Genomic DNA, 22,452 nt, shown 5'->3' on the forward strand with positions numbered 1-22,452 from the left:
TGGGTGGGTGGATGGTGGATGGGTGGGTGGATGGTGGATGGGTGGGTGGATGGATAGATAGAGATTTAGATTTAGATACATAGTTTTGGTCTTTTGTTTTAAGGCTCCTTTTTAGATCTCATATCAGAGTCCCTTGAGTCATTGTGGTGGGGTGACACTAGTTCCCTAGCAGATTCCTCAGTAAGGGCTCATGAAAACTATGTTTCATGAGTTCTTGGATTTTCCTAACAGTTGCAACATGTATACCTGAAAGTCTGTTTGGCTGGCCGTAATATATTTGGCTTATATTTTTTTCCCCGAATAAATTTAGTATATGTTATTCATTGTCTTTTGCCATGAAGCATTGAGATTGCAAAGCCTGATGACAATATGATTTTTTTGTTTCCACTTAAAGGAACCTTGGTTTATTTATTTAATTAATTTACTTATAACCTGGATACCTAAAAGATTGTCTTTCTTTAAATTCCACTAGTTTTACTTGGTGCTGGTTTTTCCACATTGATATTTTTGAATACATGATGTCCTTTCAATGTATAGTTTCAGGGTTTTGTTTTGGTTTTATTTTTTTATTTTTTTTGATTCAAGTGAATGTCTTTATGTTTTAATTTTTTCTGTTTCAATGGTTTGGTTTTCTTCTCTGGGAACCACTACTGTATGTATTCTGAATCTACTTTGCCTATCTTCTCTTTCACTTCATTTCAAATCTTTTCCTTTTTTTAAGTAAAATTTTCTTCCTCGTATTTCTGTGAAGGCATTATCTCTTTTTATTTGCTCTTGTGTTCCATCTAGCTTTTTATTTTTGAAATGATGTACAATTTCTGAAGAATTATTTTCTGAGTTCTTTCACTTGGTTTGTGAGTGTTTCTAATTCAAATTTGTGTCGTTCTTTTATATTTTCTGAGATTTTTAAAATTTCTTTTAGCATATTTTGAGAATCAGGTCCCTGTATCACCTACTTAGTGGGCATGTCTCTCTGGCAAGCGTTCATTGTCTGTAGGGTTATTCAGCTCCTTATTCTCTCTCAATTCTCTCGCTTATTCTCTCTTACGGTTATTTCCTTAAAATAACCATGTATTGGATTCTAACACAATCCTTTTTTCTTGTTCATTTTTAAACATGATATTTGTTTTTATGAACTTTAAGAAAAGAGAGAGTTAAAAAAGCATTTAGGTTTATGCTTTAAGCTCTCTCTTCTGAATTGATAAGTAATACATCTCTTATTTTTTGAGGTCTCCTGGCTGTGTTCCTCTCCCCCTTTTTCTGGCCCTTCTCTTTCCTTTACCTCTGTTGTCCTTTACTGGTCAGTTGGATTTCACCCCAGCAGTTTCTTCTGGGTGTGGAGCTTTGTCCTAGAAGGAAATTTTGGCTGAGAGTTTCAAGAGTTTTGGGGGTGTAAACCACTTTAGCCCCTCCAGACCTAATTGCCCACCCACTGACTTCACTCAGGAACTGGTGCCACAATCATTCCCAATGTCAGGAAGCCCTCAAATAGAAGCAGTGAGCTTTCTATTGAGTATTCATTGGTAATTTTGGAATTTGTCCCTTTAGCCCCATCAGACACTCCGTTAATCCCCTCTGCTTCCCCTGCACAAATGCTCATAGGGATCTAGGATACTGGTTGGGTGTGGGGTGTGGGTATGAGGTATCCCATGGGTCCAGGGACTGTTTCCCTCCCCCTTTCTATTTTGGGGTGCATGAAGTTACCTTTCACCTAGTTTTATTGTAAATGTGTCTCATGGAGTTTTGATTTTGTTGTCTTAGTTGTTCTGTCCTTTTGGGGGAACTAAGGGAAATTGAAATCCTACTGTCATCACTGTCTTTTCAGAAATCTTTTTATCATGTTGACCTGTCAAATTGCCACTACTTGATCATTTTTGATTGACTAAAATGGTAATTTTATATGGTTTAACCTAAGGTATAGCTCTGTGTTTAGGTTCTAAAACATTTGGAATCTCTTTTTCAAAATGTATAGGTTCAACATATAGTTTTGTATTTACATTAATACTTAGAGTTGACCCTCCATATCCACTGGCTCCTCATTTGTGGATTCAGTCAACCACAGATCAAATTGAAATCCGTGGATGCGACCCCACAGATAATGAGGGCCGGCTATACTGTGCCATTTTATATAAGGGGTTTTGGTATCAGCAAGGGGTCCTGAAACTAATCCCCCATGGACGTTGAGGGATGACTGTAGTTTAGTTGCTCATAACAGGCAAAAATTTCTAAAATAGCCATATAATTAAAAAAATGATTAATTTTAATAATGTGAGGTTGGGATTCCCTGGTGGCACAGTGGTTAAGAATCTGCCTGCCAATGCAGGAGACGCGGGTTCGAGTCCTGGTCCGGGAAGATCCCACATGCCGCGGAGTAACTAAGCCCATGCGCCACAACAACTGAGCCTGCGCTCTAGAGCCCGCAAGCTACAACTGCTGAGCCCACGTACCATAAGTACTGAAGCCCACACGCCTAGAGCCCATGCTTCGCAACAAGAGAAGCCACCGCAATGAGAAGCCTGCACACCGCAACGAAGAGTAGCCCCCCACTCGCCGCAACTAGAGAAAGCCCACGCGCAGCAACGAAGACCCAACGCAGCCAAAAAAATAATTAATTAAAAAAAAATAATGTGAGGCATAAGTGTGTAGGGTAAGGGAAGGATGTAGCTATTCTTTATTTAATTCCCTAAAATACTCATTGGATTATCTGTTAATTTTCAACTTCTTGAACTGCCTTTTTTATATTCTGAATTATCATAGGTAATTGGATATGTTTCTCTGTTCTGTTGCTCTGTCTATTACTGTGTCAGAACTTTTCTGTTTTAAATACAGTAGGTTTATTAGTAAGATTTGGCATTGTGTAGGGCAGTTCTTCCCATACATTCTTTCTTTTCAAAAGTTTCTGGGCTGTTTTTATTTTTGTACATTACTTTCTTACACCTGAACTTTATTTAATGAATTTATTAACCCACACAAAATGCCATTGCGATTATGATTGTAATTACATTGAGTTTTTATTAATGTCCCTACATTACTGAGTCTTTTCAGTTTGATTGGATTGTTCAGGGATTTTATACTACATTTAATACTATATTTCTCACTGGAATGAAAGAATAAATAGGCCATTCTTGCACCTTATTACCCCTTTCCTCTCTCCCTGTGTTTTATTTAAATAATTGGGCATTTAAGATCCAGTATGCTTTTTTATTTTTTTCAGTTTCCAGTATTCCTTACTAAAACTTGAATTATAGTCCTTAACCGAGTTATCATCATGGAGTTATATCTGCCTGTATACATTCTTCGAGATTCATGGCTTCTCATTTCCTTGGGCATTTTTCTTTTTCTATCTTGAGATCTTTATTCTGATCCAATTTTCATTTGACCAGACTCTCCTGTTCTTCCTCAGGTAGTTTTTTAGAGAAGGTAAATGAATTGTACTTTGGGTTCTTCCCTATTCAAAGAGTTTTTTTCCCTTCTTCTTTACATATTAGTGGTATCTTGACTGTGCAGAAAGCTCTCCTCCACCTCTTCCTTTTGTTCTTTCTGGAACTCCTATTATTCTTACGTTACAGCTCCTAGATCTGCCCTCCATTTCTCTTACTTTTCACTCAAAATTTCTATTCCTTTTTCTTTTGCTCTGGGTTATAGTGATCATTCCTGCAGTTAATTTCTAAATTATTGATTCAGACTTTGACAGCATTCATTCTATTTTCACTCCCTTTATGGAATTTATTTCAGAAATCTTGGTCTTTTTTTTTTTTTTTCCGGAGGACTTTAATGAGATCTTGCATTAGAGAGTATTTTTGTTGTTCTCTCCTGTGTCCTACATTCAGTCACTGTCAGCTTTTCTGATTCTTCACGTTGGTGTCCCTGGTTAAAACTGCTGTCCCCTCTTCCACGCTCAGGAGTTTTTTAATGTCTGTTCCTCTTTGTCTGGACGGGGCTTGACGCCCCAGGCGACACCAGCAGGAATGTGTATCCTCAGCAGCTGTGTAGGCCTGCGAGGCTGCTGCTTCTCCAGGCGGTGTTGTCTTGCAGTTGTTGAGAAGGAGGGATTGTCCCTTCCCAGTTAGCCTGAAGCAGATGGGTCAACAGGCTGGAACTACAGAGAATGCCGAAAGAATTCTTTAGAATTTTATCCTAGAAAGCTTGCTGAATTTTGTAGAGCTCTAAATAAATATTTTGTCTGATGTCATTCTCCACACCAGAAGAAACAAGCATTTATACTGCCTAAAGCTTTTAAACAACTGTCTTAACCCCGACCACATTTATCACAAGTAATCATTTTTAAAATTATGCAGCTATTTTAGAAATTCTTGCCTGTTACGGGAAACTAAAGTATGTATTAATTTAAATGCCAAAACATGTGTTGAACATAAAAGAATGTGAGTCGGGGAGACCAGTTAAGTGTTCACTAAATGTCAGGGAGCACAGATATGAGTGACATTTGGAGGCACAATAACTAAATTGGTGATGTTTTAAATTGAAGAAAAGTTGAGATTTTGGATGGCTTCAGTTTTCTCAATAGAAGGAGAAGGCAAGACCTTTGAGTGATTGGTCAGGATGATGTTGCCAGAGGTTTAAGAACACTGAGAAATCTCCAAATCTTCTGTTTTATGGGGAAAAGCATAGGAGTTTGACGGGGACGACTGTATGAATGGGTGAGCAACAGTAGGATTCCTAGAAAACATCAAATAACATATATTTGAGTGGGACCAGCCAGGTTAATTTTATGAATTTTTCTCTTTCAGCCTCCTTTGGTATAGGTCAGGAGAACAAGTGGACAAAAGACTTGGTTAAACCCACTAGTTTTTATGTTTACACAAATGGCTACCTGGTTTTGTAATCTTTTCTCAAATTTAATAATTCTCTGGTTTTGTCAGCCTAGAGATAGTTGTGGATAATACTGTGTATAGCCTTAAAACTAAATGCTCCGATTATTTTAGGTATGATAAACAAAATGCATGATGAAAAAGGTGAACTTGGTTCTTTTCCTACTATACTTTTTTGATAAAGATATTACAATTTCCTTTTAGTTCTTGTTACGGTTTTCTAATACTTTTAGAGCTTTTTAGGTCTTCGTTGAAAATGGTGAATTATTCTAAAGATTATTTTTCCTGTAAAATTATGATTTTTATAGGTTTGTCAGCAAACTATAGAGAATCCTAGTTTATAACTACAACTGTAGCAAGTTCTCCTGGATGCTCTTTTCAGCTCTGTTGAATTTGTGTTACAGTTTTCTGAATTTCCGGATCCCATGTGGGGTTCTGATTACGTGCAGCTGTCCAGGACGCCGCCTTCCTCGGAGCAGAAGTGCAGCGCTGTCTCGTGGGATGAGCTGAAGTCCATGGATTTACCCTCATTCGAACCTGCCTTCCTGGTCCTCTGTCGAGTCCTTCTGAATGTCATACACGAATGTCTCAAGTTAAGGTTGGAACAGAGACCTGCTGGAGAACCATCTCTCTTGAGTATTAAGCAGGTTTGTTTCAAAGACTGTTTAAAAATATTGAGCATTTATGACATTTTTCTACAGGCTCAGCATTTTTATTTTTAGGATTTTCCCCCTAATTGTTCTTTTTTCCATGCATTCTTCAAAGATGAGATGATGATTCCACCTCTCTGTCTTCCACTTCCTCATTCGAAAAGGTTATGAAAGTGTGGTGCTGATATGACCCTCCATATCCTATTACCATCAGTCTTTGGAGACTGGAAACTTAAAATTCACTCATAAGAGATAGTTTAAATTCTTAAATTCTTCTTGTTGTTGTTACGTAAGCAGGTAAATGCCTGCAGTATGCAGGGGTGGGATGTGTTTGGCCATTTTGCTGGCTCAGGCACCCGTATGGTTTAAGCCACAATGACAACTTCTGCTTTCTTAATTATTATTAATTTGGGGCGGGATTTTCTAGTGAGTTTGCTACTCCAAGGGTAACAGAGAAATGGCTAGAAGCAGTTGTATCTACCACAGTGTGTGCTGAAGAGCGTTTATATTTATGCCTTATGATATTACCGTATTGACATTCACTATATAAAATAACCATTTCAAATTTTGATGAAAAACAGTTACTATGTTTTGTGTGGGCTGTGCTTGTCCGTCCCCGTGGAGCTTGAAGGGCCAGGAGCTCCTTGGCTCTGAATGACAGGATGGGCAGAGGGGATGAGTGCAAGTTGAAGGACGGGCGGTGCGAGAGGTACGAAAGAGGACTTGACGCTGTTGGTTAAGTTAGGTGTGGAGCCGGGCGACTGATGGAACTGGAGGTGGAGTCCTGCACCTCACCGTCGTCGCTTCAGTTCTCATCGAGCACAGCCCGAGCTCTGCGTCCACCGGCGCACTACTCCCTTCTCACCACCTTGGTTCTTAGCTACTTTCCTTCTGTCCACTTGGGCCACACTTTTCACTTGTCCTGCATGTTGTAGCGGTTATTTAGGAAGTTTTGGTAAAATGCTTACCTCTCCTCCCCACAAAACAAATACATACTTCAGGAACATAAGCTGTTGAAACAAGGGGGAGTTTACCTTTTACTAATGGGGCTGTTGTGAGGATTAAACAGTAATTTATGTTAAAACATTTTGCAAAGTAAAAAACCAATACTTAGATTAAGATAGCATTACTAGAGTAAAAATAAAATAGAAACTTTGGCTTTGATGCATTCAGATTGAGTTGTAAGCACCTAAGTGACATCTTTAACAGAAATTTATGTTAACACTTTTTAATGGATTTAACTCTAGCCGTTACTCTCTTACTGTGGGTAATTATTTTAAAAACATTTTGAAGGGGATCTTGTTGTAAAAGCAGTCCATGTTTATTTTAGAAAATTTGAAAAGTACGGAAAATGATAGATAAAAATGAAAGTTATCCGATTATTCTGCCATTCAGAGATAAGCACTGTAACATTTTGGTGTATTTCTATCCATTTATTTTTCTGTATGTACATGCTTTCTGCACATACAATTTAAAATAAAAAAGAAAAGAATATGTGTTTTCATCCTTAAATTTTTTTCAGAAATAAGATTTTAAGTGGCTGCATTAGTGTTCTACCATATAAGTGCATCATAACTCATTTAATCCCCATTGTTGTTTTGAATAATATTGTGATAAATATATTTGTATGTAAGTTTTAGTCTGCACCTCTGATTATTGTTTGAGTATAAAACGTAAAAATTAACTAGTGAGTCATACATTTTTAGATTCTAGAAAGTTTATACCAGTTTACTTTCCCTGTAGCAGCACCGTGGTTCCTTTCGTGTCTTGATAATGTATCTTAAAACTAGTGCAACTGTGATCTTGTCTCACAGTCCCTGCTGGTTAGAATTCGAGGGCGTGTGACCAGCGTGTTATTGATAGAAGGACAGTAAAGGTCCTCTCATTGCACCTTCCCTCCCTTCTCACAGTACCTCCTGGGCCTACACATGGCGGTTTCGCTCATCCTTTTGTTTTCTTTCATTTTTCCCCCCTTGACTTCCATTTAATTTTATCAGATTAATCTTAGGTTTGTTTGTTTTTGTGATTGAGTTTTTTGATGGTAAAAGCCACAAATCACGGTAGGTAAACTTTGCTAAATTATTACAAAGGCCACCAGGCTCTGTGGTATGTAAGTATATTTGAATCTTTATTATGTTTTTGGTTAAAAATGACCAGTCTCATGAGGAAATTTTTCTCTTGTATCCCTTGTCTTGTAATGTAAACTAGTAGAAAAATAGATCTTTTTCTGTAGAATTTATTTTCTATAAAAATTTATTTGTAGAACAACGTATTTTAGCAAATCAGTTTTCTGCCTGTATGTTTTTCTTTGTGTATTCATGCTATACTGTTAAATACTTTTGTTTTCACTGATTTGTTTTATTTTAATTATTCAGTTGAGATCACTGAGATATTTATGTGAAATGAACTGACAAAGAATCTGGAAAATATTTTAGGGTTTTCAGAGGCAAGTTTCTCTTTCCTGAGCTTTTTGAGGATTTACGTGGAAAATGTGTGAAAACCGACAAATAATCTGGTCAGAGTGTGTGAAATGGTAGAACTTGTGCCTGTTGTCTTGCAGCTGGTGAGAGAGTGTAAGGAGGTGCTGAAGGGTGGCCTTCTGATGAAGCAGTACTACCAGTTCATGCTGCACGAGGTCCTGGACCACCTGGAGGAGACCGACTGCAACATCGACGCCTTCGAGGAGGATCTGCACAAAATGCTGATGGTCAGGACAGTGGGGAGAGATGTCTGACTTGTGTGTCTTCTCACACGCGCCGTGCTGCCCTGCGCTCTTCTAGCCTCTGTACTTCTGCCCTGGTTATTCCTTCCTGCTCACAATGTCTTCTCTCCTCCTTATCTGCCCACTGAAGATTCACTTTCAAGTTTTGTCTGACACTTTTCACCTTTCATGTGCATCTATCTATACCTTCTCTGAACTCTTACAGGGTTCTAATCATAACCACACTATTTAATACTTAGCGATGTACCACCTCTCTGTCCTCAGGTTTCCCTAGTTAGGCTGAAGGCTGCACAAGCCAGGGGCTGTGAATGAAGTGCTTTTGTCTTCTGTAAGGTTTGGTAGAGTGTTAGTACATAGTAACTCCATGTTAGAGTCATTAGGGTATATGCACAGACGATTAATGTGGCAGGTTGATGAAATAATACAGAAAACAGCAAAGCTTGTAGGCATATTGTTTTTGGAATGCTTTCACCCTTGCTTGACATCTCACTGTGTCCTGCCTCAGGATGGCTGCAGCACCTCCAGACACCACCCTCACTTTCTAAAGAGAAAGGCAGAGGGGAAAAGTCTCCTTGCCAGCTAAGTCCAGAACAGCGAAAGCTCTCCTGGAAGCCCCACCCAACAGATGTCCCCTACATCCTACTGACCAGACCTTTGTGTGGCCCCTTCACTGTAATGGAGGCTGGGAATGCAAAGATTTAGCTTTTCAGCCTCTGTAGTAGAAGGAGAGAAAGAAGAGTGTGGCTGGGGAGGGACTTATATCTGGCATCTTACGAGAAATAATTTTGAGTCTGAAATGATTTCCTAATCGTTTGGGAGAATACATAAAAGGCCAGAATGTGTAAAATGTGGCTACATTTTGAAATACTGTATATATTGCGTATGTCAGGAAAGTCTTTATCATTGAAGAGTTATGGTAAAAAACAGCAAGGAAATTAATTTTTCTCTCTGTGGATGATTAAACCAGAAGTTTAAAAAGACAAAATGTGCTTTGCTTTCCAAACTGTCTTAGATGGCTTTACAGAGGCGCACGCCACACCTTTTACCACGTGATCGCTGAGGCAGGACGGGTGAGAGAGAATTAGGCTGTGCCCTCCAGGTCATCCACGCCCAGTGCCCTCGGCGTGCCTGTGAGATGTCAGAAGGCTCAGTTAAGGGAAGTACCGAAATTCTCAGCTAGTTAGAGCTAGAAATGCTTAGGGTTTAGTTTTGACTCTGCTACCCACCTCCTGTGTGAGGCATCATGTGCCTTAGTTCATCTCCACAATTTCACAGATGAAGAACTAGAAATTATCGATAGTTTTAAAATTGTGCCCCGACGTGTGCTAGATGGATTAGTGCAGGGGCATAGTGTGCAAACTGGTGGAGCCCAAACGAAGTCAGTGTTTTTGTCAGGAAGGAAGGAGCGTGTGGCCTTCGGAGAGGCGGTCACCTTGTTTACTGCTCCACCTGCCCTCCTTTAGGCGCGGAGGGCCCGTCCACGGCGAGTGAGAGCTGTGGTCTCTTGGGGTGTGAATGGTCAGGAGGCAGTAGGGCATGTCCCCATAGAGGACATACTGCCAGACAGTATCCTGTCCTGTAAGCCGGGGAAGACCGCCGAGTGAGAGATGGGTTAGAAGGGCGAGGGGAAGCAGTGATCGGCAAACTGTGATGCAGGGTGTCTGTGACTGAGGGGTCTTTACTCTGTGCTGCGTCATCCTTGTGACTCGAGAAACGGAGGAGCTCATGCATATGCAGCTACGTCCAAGGAAGTAACTGGTGAGTACTGGTTTGAGCCAGCAAAACCAGATGGAAGCTGTGAGCTTTCTTAGCACATTTCCCTGGCCCTGGCCTTCAGAAACAACTAAAACAATAAACATAGTGTGTGATGTAGGAACATGTGATAGACAGATTGAAGGAAATCACATAAAAAGAACTTAAAAGGAGTGAAAATATGAAAATGATGAACAAGATGTGAGAGTTGCAGGAGACACACAAGGGAGAGCTCAGACTTGCACAGTTAGTGTCCCTATAGAAGAATAAAGGACAAAGGAGCAGAGAAGACTCAGTTTTCCATCCTAGAGATATTACTGGGTGTCTGCTGTGTACCAGGCAGGCATCGTGCCTGGTCCTGAAGGTTCCGTAAGGAGCATAAACGCCTTCTTGGAGTTTAAGAACGATGGGGAAAATGACTGTTAAATAATTGTACAGACATAACGTTACAATGGTGAAAAACATCAAAGGAGAGACACGGGTCTTTTATGGACTCTCACAGTAAGGTCTGAGTTCGTGTGGCGGTGAGGCAAGTCTCTCAGGAAGGGACAGTTGGAATTTATCTGAAAGTTGCTGTGTGTATTATAATCCAATTTATGTAGTAATAATTTGAAAGCTTACACAAAACAATACTGTATCTTGTAATTTGTGTAATAACAGATTATTTAAAAAAACATATAAACCAGAAGGGGCCATACTAAATGCGTAATTGTTACCTCTGAGGAGGGAGGAAAGAGAGAAGTGAAGAAAGAACCCAAGGAGAAATTAACTTTGTGATGTATTATTTCTCATCGAAAAAATATCTAAAGCCATTATGACCAAATATTAACATTTGTTCATTCTGGATATTATTTGTAAAAATATTTTAAAGCCACTTTACTTTTTAGTTAAAAAAAAAGAGCGAGAGAGAGATTGAAAGGAACACTTCTCTGACAGAGAAGGGAGTAGATGCAGAGTCTCTGTGATGATGCAGGATAAGGGAAGCAGCTTTGGAATGAAGGTTCCCAGGAAAGCCTTGGGAAGGGACCACTGTGGCTGCAGTTAGAGGAACAGCCTGGGGGGATCCAGAGTCAATGGGAGAAGACCAGGCAGAGACTAGTCTAGTGGTGCACACGCTAGTCCCTGGATTGCAGTGGAATAGCATAAATTTAGGAAAAAGCATAAGGATTTGAAAGAAGCGAAGCAAGTGAAGTTGGCAGGATTCAGGGATGGATTGGATATGGGGGAGGTATCGAGAGTGATTGCTGGCTGTCCAGTTTGTGCAGCAAGATGAACAGTGAAGATGGTAGGTCCAGTGAGAGTTTTTTAAATCGAAGATACCCGAGACCATTGGAAAGCCTTTGGCATTGATTTTGTTAAGGGAAAGAGATGAAAGAAAATCTCATACGTATATATATATATATATATATATAAGAGAAAGGAGAAGACTGATGGTGTCAGGTTCCTCGGGTATCACGAGGAAACGGGTCTCAAAACACAAGTGCTGGGCTTAGCAGGAAGCACAGCTCCTCTACTGTGAAAAAGGGAAGGATGGTAGGTAACAGCATGTAGGTTTCTGTTATTTGTTTCATGACGATGAGAGCTTTTATATCTAATGACTCAAAGTTTTTTTGTGAAGAGAGACGAGGTCATCTGCTGAGAGTGGGTTAGGATGGATTTTGGCAGTTTGAGGAAAATGGAGAAGTTTCAAACTTGTGGTTGTAGAGAGAAGGAAAGTGAGCTGAGCAGAGGTACAAGTATTACCAGAAATGTGTGCTGTGTGGTTGGTGAATGTGACTGTGTAGAAGAGTGACTCCCCCCTGTCGTGTGACTCGTGGCCCTCAGCTTCTGGGCTGTGCGGATGGGGAAGGGAGCTGGGCTCGTCTTGACAGGTAGGTGGGAAAAGGCAGTGTGAGCATTCCAGGAATGGCAGGGTGTAGGACGGTGGCAGGGACATGAGCGTACTGACAGGAGTGCTGAATAAGGAGGACAGGGACCCAGGGAAGAGAGGAGTGAGTTGGAGGAAGAAGAGGAACCAGTGGACTGGAGTTCCAGATAAAGTGAAGAGAACAGTGTAGAGGGGGGAGTTGGGCAAACAGACTGGAGCAAGGAGAGGAGGTTTTAACATCAGTGTGTTTGAATTGGGCTTTGAGCGGTTCTGGTATTGGCAGGATCAGAAACAAAACCTTGTCAGAGAGGAGAAAAGGTGGTTGGAACTGGAGGCCATGGGGGAACGGAACTGAAATGGTGTCAGGGCGTCGTGCACCTGATGTTAAGTCACACAGCTGGTGGCTGAGCCTGGGATGGAGAGAAGACTGAGTCACAGGCTGGAGTCTGACAACTGACGGGTAGCTGAAAATCAGTAGATGATGGTGTGCAGAGGGGGCATCGATGGTCTATCTGATGACATCAGTCTTAAAGGGGTAGGGTATTTCTTTTGTTGTGTTTTTAAGTAAGACTGTGTAAAAGTGATGGTTTGAAAGTAGCAGTGGGGTGCACGAGGATGCCGACTGTTTGCAGCCCTTGAGATATACTGTAAGATAGTTGTCCCTTGAGAGGGCTGTCAGGGAGAAGTGCAGCTCTCAGGACAGCCAGGTTTCAGGGAAGCCAAGGAGGTGAAGGAGCATTCCAGGAATGGAAAGGGAGGTCCTGGGCCCGCTGTACAAAAGACTTGTTTCATTTGGATGAGATGGTCATAGACCCATAAGTTGCAGGTTCCACACACACAGCTGTATTCATAGTGGACCCAGGACTGGAGATTCATGCTGCACAGCCTGGATGGAGGAGGACCCAGAATTATCCAAAGATAATTGGCAGTTTTCTTAAAACAAACACCCCAGATTTTTGCCTACTGAAAGTTATTGTTGGGTCTCAGAAAATATTCATTTCAGTGAACCCTAAGATGTAGCCTGGTGAAATAATTGAAATCCAAGACTAGAGAAAGGGTCCTGTAAACACCTAAGCAGGGAAAGGAAGCCACCTTCAGGGAGCCGGGAGAGCGGTGATTAGTGGCATCAGTTTTCCGTATGCTAACAGGACACGCTGCGTTAGAAGGCAGTGGAGTAATGTCTTCAAGGTTCTGAGGGAGAGAATGTGTAACCTAAGTACTTTATACCCAGTCAAGTTATCCTTTCAGTAAAAGAATCCACAAACAGTGACGTTTCATAATATAACAATTGTTAACCTGTCTTGAGAAAATCTCCTTGATAGTAAAACCCTGCTAAGCAACAGAGAAATCAAGATAAGAATTTAGGACTGGGAAAGCTGTTGTAGAGGACTTGTGGTGGGCATAAACCCCACCTTAGAAAGATTGGGTATTTTGGTTATAGATCATAATCTATATGTCATAAACCTTGAAAAATTAGATCACGAACATCTGGATGTCGGGAAGGTATAGTGAGAAGAAGTGTGCTCATTTCCTCCTCTTAACACGTAAGATACCATCTAAAGTTAAAATAAGTAATTAAAGAAATAAAGGTCCCAACCCCTTAAAGGAATGTTATTCACAATATATTAATAATGAAAATTTCTGTATGCTATTTTGATCTTTTTAACTTGATCGTACAGTGCGAATATTGTAGTTATTTTCTTAGTAACTGCAGCAATTGTGAATACTGTGTCAAATTGCTGAGGAGCTGAGTCGTACAATTAAAGAAAAATGCCATTTAGACGTCAGTCAGCAGCGACGCAGAATCTCGCTTCTCTCAGAGCTTCATGCCTCAGTGGTCCCTCTTCCACTCGCCTTTCTGATTTATAGCTTTCATGTTAACAGAGATGAAAGTTGCGGGTTGTTAAATTCTATTCTCAAATATCTCCTTTTACATTTTTGTATTTTAAGGTATATTTTGATTACATGAGAAGCTGGATCCAAATGCTACAGCAGTTACCTCAGGCATCTCATAGTTTAAAGAATCTGTTAGAAGAAGAATGGAATTTCACCAAAGAAATAATCCATTACATCCGGGGAGGAGAAGCACAGGCTGGAAAACTTTTCTGGTAGGAATCCTTATACGCCTGTCTTCCTTTCTCACTTGTACTCCTGGTTTGCTCACCAGTTCTATTCTACATGTTTGAATGTTTAGTTACATGAAAATGATAATCATTCATATCTTTTGTGTGCCCCTCTCCCAAGTTTTGTTATCCTTAGAGCAGTGGTTCACAGCCGGGGGTGATTTGCCCCCTGGGGACACGTGGCAGTGTCTGGAAACAGTTCTGATTGTACTGACTGGGAGGGACTACTGGCATCTAGTGGAAACAGGCCAGGGATGCTGCCAAACATACTACAATGCGCAGGACACAGGACAGCCCCCCAAACAAAAATTATCCACCCAAAATGTCAATTTTGAAGTTGAGAAATCCTGCCTTAGAATACACCCTCTTGGTTATACAAAAGGAGGAGAATTTAAGGCCTCTGACAAGCGGAGTAGACCTGTAGACCTTTTGTATCAGTCTTGGTGGGCACTTCCAAAGCCTAACAAGTACGTATTTTCACTGATACTGTTTGGGGAATGTAATACTAATCACAGAATCTCTTTATAAACTGGGTATTTACATATGGTGAAAGAATTGAAACGTAAACCAAGGAAAAGCATTAGGGAGGGGGGGAGTGCTCACTGGTCTGTCTGTTCTCGGAAATGAATGTATCTTCTCGAGTACAGGCACCTGAATGTTGAATGTGGGGTGCGTGGTGTTTGCTGGGGGCCACTCCCCTGCCGACTGACTGAGGACCAGGCCTTTCCTTGGCTCTAAACTCTGCTGCAGTTCTTTGGTGCTGCCTTCTCTCACTTGCCCCATCAGCCATTCTATTTCTTCATTTCCATTTTATGAGTTCTTTTATACCCAGCTCATGTTTCCTTCCCCTCCCTTTATGTGCACTCTTTAGGACTTCACCTTTTACAGAGTTCTCTTCTCACTTCAGAAACTCATTGTCCTCACTCGGATGGTCTTTGTTCCATGCTCAGCATCTCAGGATGTTGTATTCGCTTTTCTGCCCTAACCACCAGTTCTTTTTATGTTTTCCTCTGTCTTTATTTTGAGTGAACAGTGAACTTGCTCTTGTCTCAGGACTCATCCAGTCCTTCAGGCCGAGGTTCCCAGTCTGTCCTGTTTTCCTATTCAGATTGGTTCTCATAGTCAGCCTTATGAAGAAATGCAGTCACTACCGTTTTCAGCATCTCTCCCCCTCTTAATTTTCCGTTGTTCTGCTTTGCCTGTAATTTCTTCTGTTTGCATCTTGTGTTCTCAGGCTGTCAAGCTTTGTTAAGGAAATTTTTTTACAAGGTCACTGTTTCATTTCTCTACCAATTCTTGTTATATAATTTCTTTGTACCCTCACTTTGTACCCTGTCAGTCTTTTTGTTTTTATCTTTTGCTTGTCCTTCAGGTTCCTTTCAGTGCAGTCTCTGGCCTTCAACGTCATCTGCGTGTTCTGAGAAGCTCCAGAGCTTTCGCGTTGCCTCTGCTTTGGGACTGTCCACCTGCACTGTTCTGGTTCTGGGCGTTTGTTGTGTTAGTGCAACGTTCTGCTTCATACACTGTTTCTCCCAGGTTCGGTCAGTCGTGACATTAACCCTGGCTCCTTTCTTTCTCTCACACACCACCTCTAATTCCATGTGGCTGTCCCTTCAGAATACATCCAGAATCTGACCTCTGCTCACCACTGCCTATTTCCCCTCTTCCCAGACTGTTCTTTCTTGTGTTGCTGTAGTAGCTCTCTTAAGTAGTCTCTCTGCTTCTGCCCTTCATCTTCTGTGGTTTATTCTCAGTGATCTTGTTAAAATGTACATCAGACCATTTTTACCTCTGCTCCAAATATGCCAGTGGCTCTCCTCCTTACTCAAATTAAAGTGAGAATGCCTAAACAATGGCCCATAAGGCCTGGTACAGTCTGACTTTTCAGTAAATCTTTGTCCTCACCTCCTAGGTTCTCCTGTGCTTACTCTGCAGCCACAGGAGATTCCTTCCTGTTTTTCATAGGCTGGGCCTTCTCTGTCCTCAGGCTCTTTGCACTTGCTGGTCCCTCTACTGGGACTGCTCTTCACCAGTTATTTCCATGACTCATTTCCCCACTTCCTGTAGGTCTTTGGCCACGTGTTACCTTCTGCATATTAAAAGTTGAAATTCCTACCTGCAAGTACACCTTAGCTTTCTTCCCTGTTTTATTTCTCTCCATAGAACTTATCAGTATCTGAAATACTGTATATATATATTTTTAAATTTTATTTATTTATTTTTCTCCATTCACTGGAGGGATTTTATCTGGTTTGTTCAGTACTGCTTACTCCATAACAGATACTGAATGTTTGTTGAATAAATTGATCCTGAATATCCTTGTATACTACTGCTCTTAAAAGCATGTTTCCAATCAGGACATTTTCCCACTCGGTTATTTTTAAAGCCCACCCTCTTTGCCTACCAAAGGATGATCACACAGTTACATGACATCCAGGGCCTTCCACAGCACGGCCCGGTTACCTTCCTGGTCTCATTTCCCCCTCCTCTGCTCTTTCCAGGTTGACAGTTTCTTTTCACAAACATGCCTCTTGCTTAACACATCATCGTGCCCTTTGATCATATTTATTGTTCTTCCTGGACTTTCCTTCCCCCTCCTCCATTCTCTTCCTGTCAGAGCCACTCTTCCCACTGTTGTAGTTGCTACAGTTCTGCATTGCCTGCAAGGCCCATTGAACTCATACCTTCAGCTGGGTTTGATCTCGCTCCTCAGATAGCTCCCGTAGCAGTTACCGTCTGCCCCATCCGATGTTGGTGGTAGACTTACCTGCTCTGTTTTACTAGGTTATAAGCTCCTTTTCTTCATAGAAGCCAGTAAGCTGCTGTTGAGTTTTTAGTAAACTCATTTAGATTGATTTTGTACGCTTGGGCTTGCATTTTAACCCTAGTGTTTACATTGTATACCGGACGAGAGGCGTCAGCTGGTTAGAGTGGTTCGTGTTTATTGACTATGAAAGCGAACTGTGAGGGAAGTTTTTAAAAACAATTGCATTTAAGGAATTCACTTTATTTCTTACGCCATCGTTTAGTTCATTAAGCTTTAAAAAAATACTTTGTTGTAGATATATATTTGAGGCCATTTTACACCATTTTGAACATTTGTTTAAGATGAAAATAACATTTGTGTGATAATTACATAGCTACTGTGAATGTAATTTAAGATTGTAAGGTTTATAATGAAAAACTGGTTGTAGAACAAAGGTACATACATGCCATAATAGAGATTTCTACTTGTTTCACATTAATCGTGATTTGATATTAAAAGAAAATTCTCACTGTCGTTGATTTTTAAACTATTAAAATAATAGCTGAATCTTTGAGTTTCTCATTCAAGAATTAGAATGAGTGAGGACAGTTTTTCTTCTCTGGTTTACTTTCGTTGTTTTGTCCCCTTAGTGACATTGCAGGAATGCTGCTGAAATCTACAGGAAGCTTTCTAGAATCCGGCTTGCAGGAGAGCTGCGCAGAGTTCTGGACCAGTGCTGATGATAGCAGTGCTTCAGATGAAATAAGGTTGAAGTTGCGCTTTCCTTCCTCTCCCATTTTTTATCTCATGTAGTTTCATTCTTGGTAATGAGCCTGAAATGAGCCTTGTCGAAACCAAATCATGTTAGACTTGAAGAACTTGGGTAGTAGACATAAAGGGATTTATTTCTTACTACTGTATTGTCTTTTTATATGATCCCTTAGTTATGGTTTTATGTAAAATTGTCTTTGAAGGTGATTTTTATTTAGCCTAATAAAAACAGTGTCCTTCGAGAAAATGTTGTTTAAGTTGACTAAAAATGAGTAGGGTAGAATTCGTTCACATGTTCTGGAATGTCTTTAATTAAATAATTGTTTCTGTCCTTTAAAGACTCTGTAGCAGTCCATGAATACATTTAATTGATATTTGGTACATTTTTATTGTTTTTATACTAAGCTTATCCGTTCTGTTGAACTCTAAGCTTGAGAACCCGAAACCATGGCTTTGCACACCTACTGCGTTTCCTCCGACTCTATGCAGATGGCATTGAGGATGAACCATGTTAAAGTGCTGTTTCTGTGGCATATGTAATACTCATATAGCTATTTAGTGGCCAATTATCAGCAATACCCTATGAGTCAACATTAGGAAGTGCTCAGGCACTGGAGAACTAACTTCTCCAGAGATGTTTTCTCTCACTTTCCAAAATTTGATAAAAAACACATTTTTGGGTTTCAGAACACTGGGATGTCTTTATGCCAGGATTAGAGAAAGAAGTGACCACATAGGCTCTCACCTGGGAAAATACCTAATAGCTGAGAAATGGGGTGAATTAGTTTGTAGAAGGTCTTGCAGTTTTGAACGCAAACATGGAAGATTCAAAATACGAGAATTCAAGAATTAAGATGGTGAAGTAGAGAATGGGTCTGATAATGCCCTGATTGTTTACTAGGGATGGCTCTAGACCTGGGTCCGCGTGCAGTGATTTGTGGGGCTGACTTGTCCTGGCTGCAGAGAGGCCACGGGCCTTGTGCACATCCCTTCCCAAGTCATAGCTCAGTGATGTCCTGTTGGTGGATTGAAAACAGCTGTGACGGGAGTATTCACACCATGAAAATCGGCAAACACCACACAAGACAGTATTTTGGGGGGAGCAGGTTGTTAAACGGTTGCTGGTTCACTACTATTATATATATATATATATTCCTTTTTAGTTAGATTATGAGCTGGGAGTCAAGGACTTATTTCAAACTCCAAGAATTATCCTAATGAAGCCTTTAGAAGATTGAGCATACTCCTATTTGGAGGTTATTAAGTGTGCCTTCCTTATTTAAAAAATACAAGTACTTTCTAGAAAGCTGTGGGGAGCAAGGTTCTGAATATTATGAATCCATTCCCAACAATTGCTAGCTTCTAAAATCTTCGGTCTTTATTAACGTGATTTGGAATTTGCTTCATCTGTATTGTTGTGTACTTCTTGGCATACCGTAATGTATTCTAACTGGATTTCAATCAACTTGGCAGGAGATCTGTTATAGAGATCAGTCGAGCACTGAAGGAGCTCTTTCACGAGGCTAGAGAAAGAGCCTCCAAAGCACTTGGATTTGCTAAAATGCTGAGAAAGGTGAGTTAGCAATCCTAATTAATTATTATTTTTTTCTTACTTTTATTTTTTAAAAAGCTAACCCTAAAGAAGTTTCTTTGTAACTGTGATCCTAGGACCTGGAAATAGCTGCAGAGTTCATACTTTCAGCCCCAGTTAGAGACCTTCTGGATGTCCTGAAATCAAAACAGTACGTTAAGGTATGTATTTAAGGTGGCATAATTATTTTACCTTTCTTACTTTACTCTAAAACAGACAGACTTTTTCTTAAAGGTCTAGATAGTAAATATTCTGGGCTTTGCAGTCCATATGTGGACCCCAGTTTTAAGGCTGTCCCATAATTTCCCAATGCAACAATTAGAAAAAGTTTTTCATACTTGACTTACTAACTTGTTTTAAGAATACAGAAGAAAAACCCCAAACGCTTACTCATACAATATAATTTATCAAATTAGTTACACATATATATTTAAAATAATGTCTATAACGTAATGTGTTGCTTTTAAGTAATTGCTTTTTCACCCTCACATTTCCTGAAACAATTCGGATTTTCTACGTGAATCTTTGACGTCAGTGTCCTGGCCATCACTAGACCCACTTTTTGAGTCACCATGTTTGCTCCCATGTAAGCTGTTTGAGCTTAGTACTTTCAGAATCTGTGTATGATGTCACGGGAGGTTATATCCCACGTGTGTTTATGTGTGACTTGCACAGCGTAATCACATATGTACCCCTTGTTCCAGTGATCTTTAAAAGGCTTTTTATGGTGCCCCCGTCAAGAATAATTAGTGGATCTGTATTAACATCTTTTGCCTTTCACTGAGTCAGGTGACTTTCTGTTTCAAAGACGTCGTGCGGCATATGCTCCCCTGGGATTCTGTTCCTGGTGCCGAAGACCCTAGCCACCAGTGCCCACTGCAGGGCGTTGCTCTGCGGGAGCAGTTTTGCATAAAAGCTGCACTGCAGTGGCATTCACTGAGGTTGTTTCAGGCTGACATTCTTCCCCCGATGAGTGTTCTCTTTGTTGTTGAAAATAAAGAAACTGGAGGATTCCCTGTATGCGGAGAAACTTTACCAAGCCTCTCCCCCAGTACAGTCACACTCTCCCTCCTCCAGTCACACTGAACTGAGTTACAGTCGGCTCTCCGTATCTGCGGGTTCTGCAGTCGCTGATTCAACTAACTGCAAATTGAAAATAGTTAGGAAAAGAACATTCCTGAAAGTTTCAAAAAGCAAAACTTGAATTTGCAACATGCTGGCGACTGTTTACCTAGCATTCACATTGTATTTGGTATTATAAGTAATCCAGAGATGATTTGAAGTATACGGGAGGTTGTGTATAGGCTCCGTGCAAATACTACGCCACTTTATATAAGGGACTTGAGCATCCACAGATTTTGGTATCCGAGGGGGTCCCGGAACCAGGCCTCTGTGGATGCCCAGGGACGACGGGACTTGCCGTTCCCTTCATAGCTCTAATTAATGCCTTTCCCACATCTCCTTGCCCAAACCCACTTGACTTTTTCTAGGTTTTTTTTTTGGTCTGTTTTGGTTTTCAAATAACATTTCTATAATATACTGTGTTCTTTAATTCCAGATTTTGGATTGTTTCTTTTCCAGGTACAAATTCCTGGCTTAGAAAACTTGCAGGTGTTTGTCCCAGACTCCCTTGCTGAGGAGAAGAGTATTATTTTGCAGCTACTCAACGCAGCCGCAGGGAAGGACTGCTCGAAAGACTCCTACGAACTACTAATTGACGCCTATCTGCTTCTAACCAAGCATAGTGACCGCACTCAGGACTCAGATGGCAGCTGGGCCACGTGGGAGGCACAGCCTGTCAAAATTGTGCCTCAGGTGGAGACTGTTGATACCTTGAGAAGCATGCAGGTCTGTCTCACTCCCAGTCCCTGCCCCACCGTTCCCCACCCTGCCTGGAAGCGGTATTGCTTACTCAAAATACTTTTAGGAAAAAGGAATTGTTAGCAGCTCATGAATGATTGGTTTAAGCATTCTCAAGTATCCACTTCCCCAAAATAGACCTTGATGTTTTGATAGATAGTTTTGTAGCATTATTGTACTAAAATATTCGGGCAAATTCTTTAAGTATGTTCAGTTATACCAAAATATTTGAAAAGTTTTATTTATATCTTTCCTTGCTGCAGCCATGTATGTAGTTAGATCCAACCACCCCTGACCTGAAAGGAGCTATCTACTCCTTTAACTTGTAGTTCCAGAAATCCCAGTTCTCCAAGTACTCTGATTTGCTGGCTACTTAAGTTTTCATTTTTGTAGTCAAGGTTTTCACCTGCCTACCTAACAGGGATCCCATGACAATCTGTGTAACTCAGTAATTCAAACTGTAAGAAGCCTCCTCATGCCTCTGTGTTCAGCTCTGGAACAGCGGTGGTGAGTGCACACGTGCACCTCGAACTCAGCCAGACCAGAGCTGGGCACCCTGGCCAACTGTCCCCTCAGCTCTACGAATCTGCCTTCTCTCTTGTATTCCCTGTCTCAGTGACTGGTGCTCTGTCCACTCAGTTGTTTAAACCTGGATGTGACGGTTCATATAATTTCAGCCTCCCCCCCACTTCCACTTAGTCACTAGCCCCAGCACCAAAGCCTTTCTAGTAAATGAGCCTTTCTCTGCATCCCCAGAGCAGCTGCCGTGGTCAGACCTTATCATCCCTTTCCTGGACTGTTGCAGGGCCCTCCTTGCTTCAACCCTCGCCTTCCCTCCCTCCAATTCTGTATTTGTTTGCTTGTTTTGGTACTTCCAGAATGATCCTTATAATTCATACATCTCATCACAGGTCTACTCAAAATACTGCAATGACCATCACTTCAAGAATACAAATAATAAAGTCTTGATTTCTGTTTCATGCAAGGCCCCTCATCTCATCCCACTCTTATTCCTGCATTTTCTATCTCCACATGCTGCTTCAACACACACACAAGCACACGCTCTGCTCCAGGAGTAATGAATTTCTTGGAGTTCTAGCATACTTCAAAGACTTCATGCCCACATAATTCCGTGGGACTCCTCCCCATTGCGCTGGAGATCAGAACCGTCAGTGCCCCCTGCAGTGTGCTGCTCCACGGGAGCAGCTGTGCTTGACAGCTACTTTCTGATCAGATGGTTGCTGGCCTGGTGGCCCTGAGGTTGGTCTTGTTTTGGGACTGGGGGTTGAACTAGAGTGGAAAACTAAGTGGGTCTGTGTTTAAGCCCTGTGCTTGCTTTTCCTCCCAGGTGGATAATCTTTTACTAGTTGTCATGGAGTCTGCGCATCTCATAATTCACAGAAAAACTTTCCAGCAGTCCACTGAAGGACTCATGACGCTACGCCAGGAGCAGACATCCAGTCAGCCCGTCATCGCCAGGGCTTTGCAGCAGCTGAAGGTACTTCACCATCAACTCTACCGTAACTAATTTATTTACGTTT

General features: G+C 41.1%; 1 protein-coding gene across 7 annotated transcripts in view; it reads left to right on the top strand.

Moving 5' to 3' along the window:
• MAP3K4 (mitogen-activated protein kinase kinase kinase 4) overlaps window positions 1–22,452 on the top strand; it is a 112,137-nt gene that overhangs the window by 62,557 nt on the left and 27,128 nt on the right. For all 7 annotated transcript variants that reach the window (XM_029224037.1, XM_029224038.1, XM_029224035.1 and 4 more), the window contains 8 exons: window positions 5,234–5,476; window positions 8,040–8,186; window positions 13,771–13,928; window positions 17,340–17,456; window positions 18,934–19,033; window positions 19,129–19,212; window positions 20,633–20,899; window positions 22,260–22,409. In XM_029224037.1, the coding sequence (XP_029079870.1) occupies window positions 5,234–5,476; window positions 8,040–8,186; window positions 13,771–13,928; window positions 17,340–17,456; window positions 18,934–19,033; window positions 19,129–19,212; window positions 20,633–20,899; window positions 22,260–22,409 (1,266 nt within the window). The remainder of the gene's footprint in view (window positions 1–5,233; window positions 5,477–8,039; window positions 8,187–13,770; window positions 13,929–17,339; window positions 17,457–18,933; window positions 19,034–19,128; window positions 19,213–20,632; window positions 20,900–22,259; window positions 22,410–22,452) is intronic.

Source organism: Monodon monoceros, unplaced genomic scaffold (assembly GCF_005190385.1).
Source record: "Monodon monoceros isolate NGI ecotype Baffin Bay Population unplaced genomic scaffold, NGI_Narwhal_1 Super_Scaffold_15, whole genome shotgun sequence".
NCBI lineage: Eukaryota > Metazoa > Chordata > Mammalia > Artiodactyla > Monodontidae > Monodon > Monodon monoceros.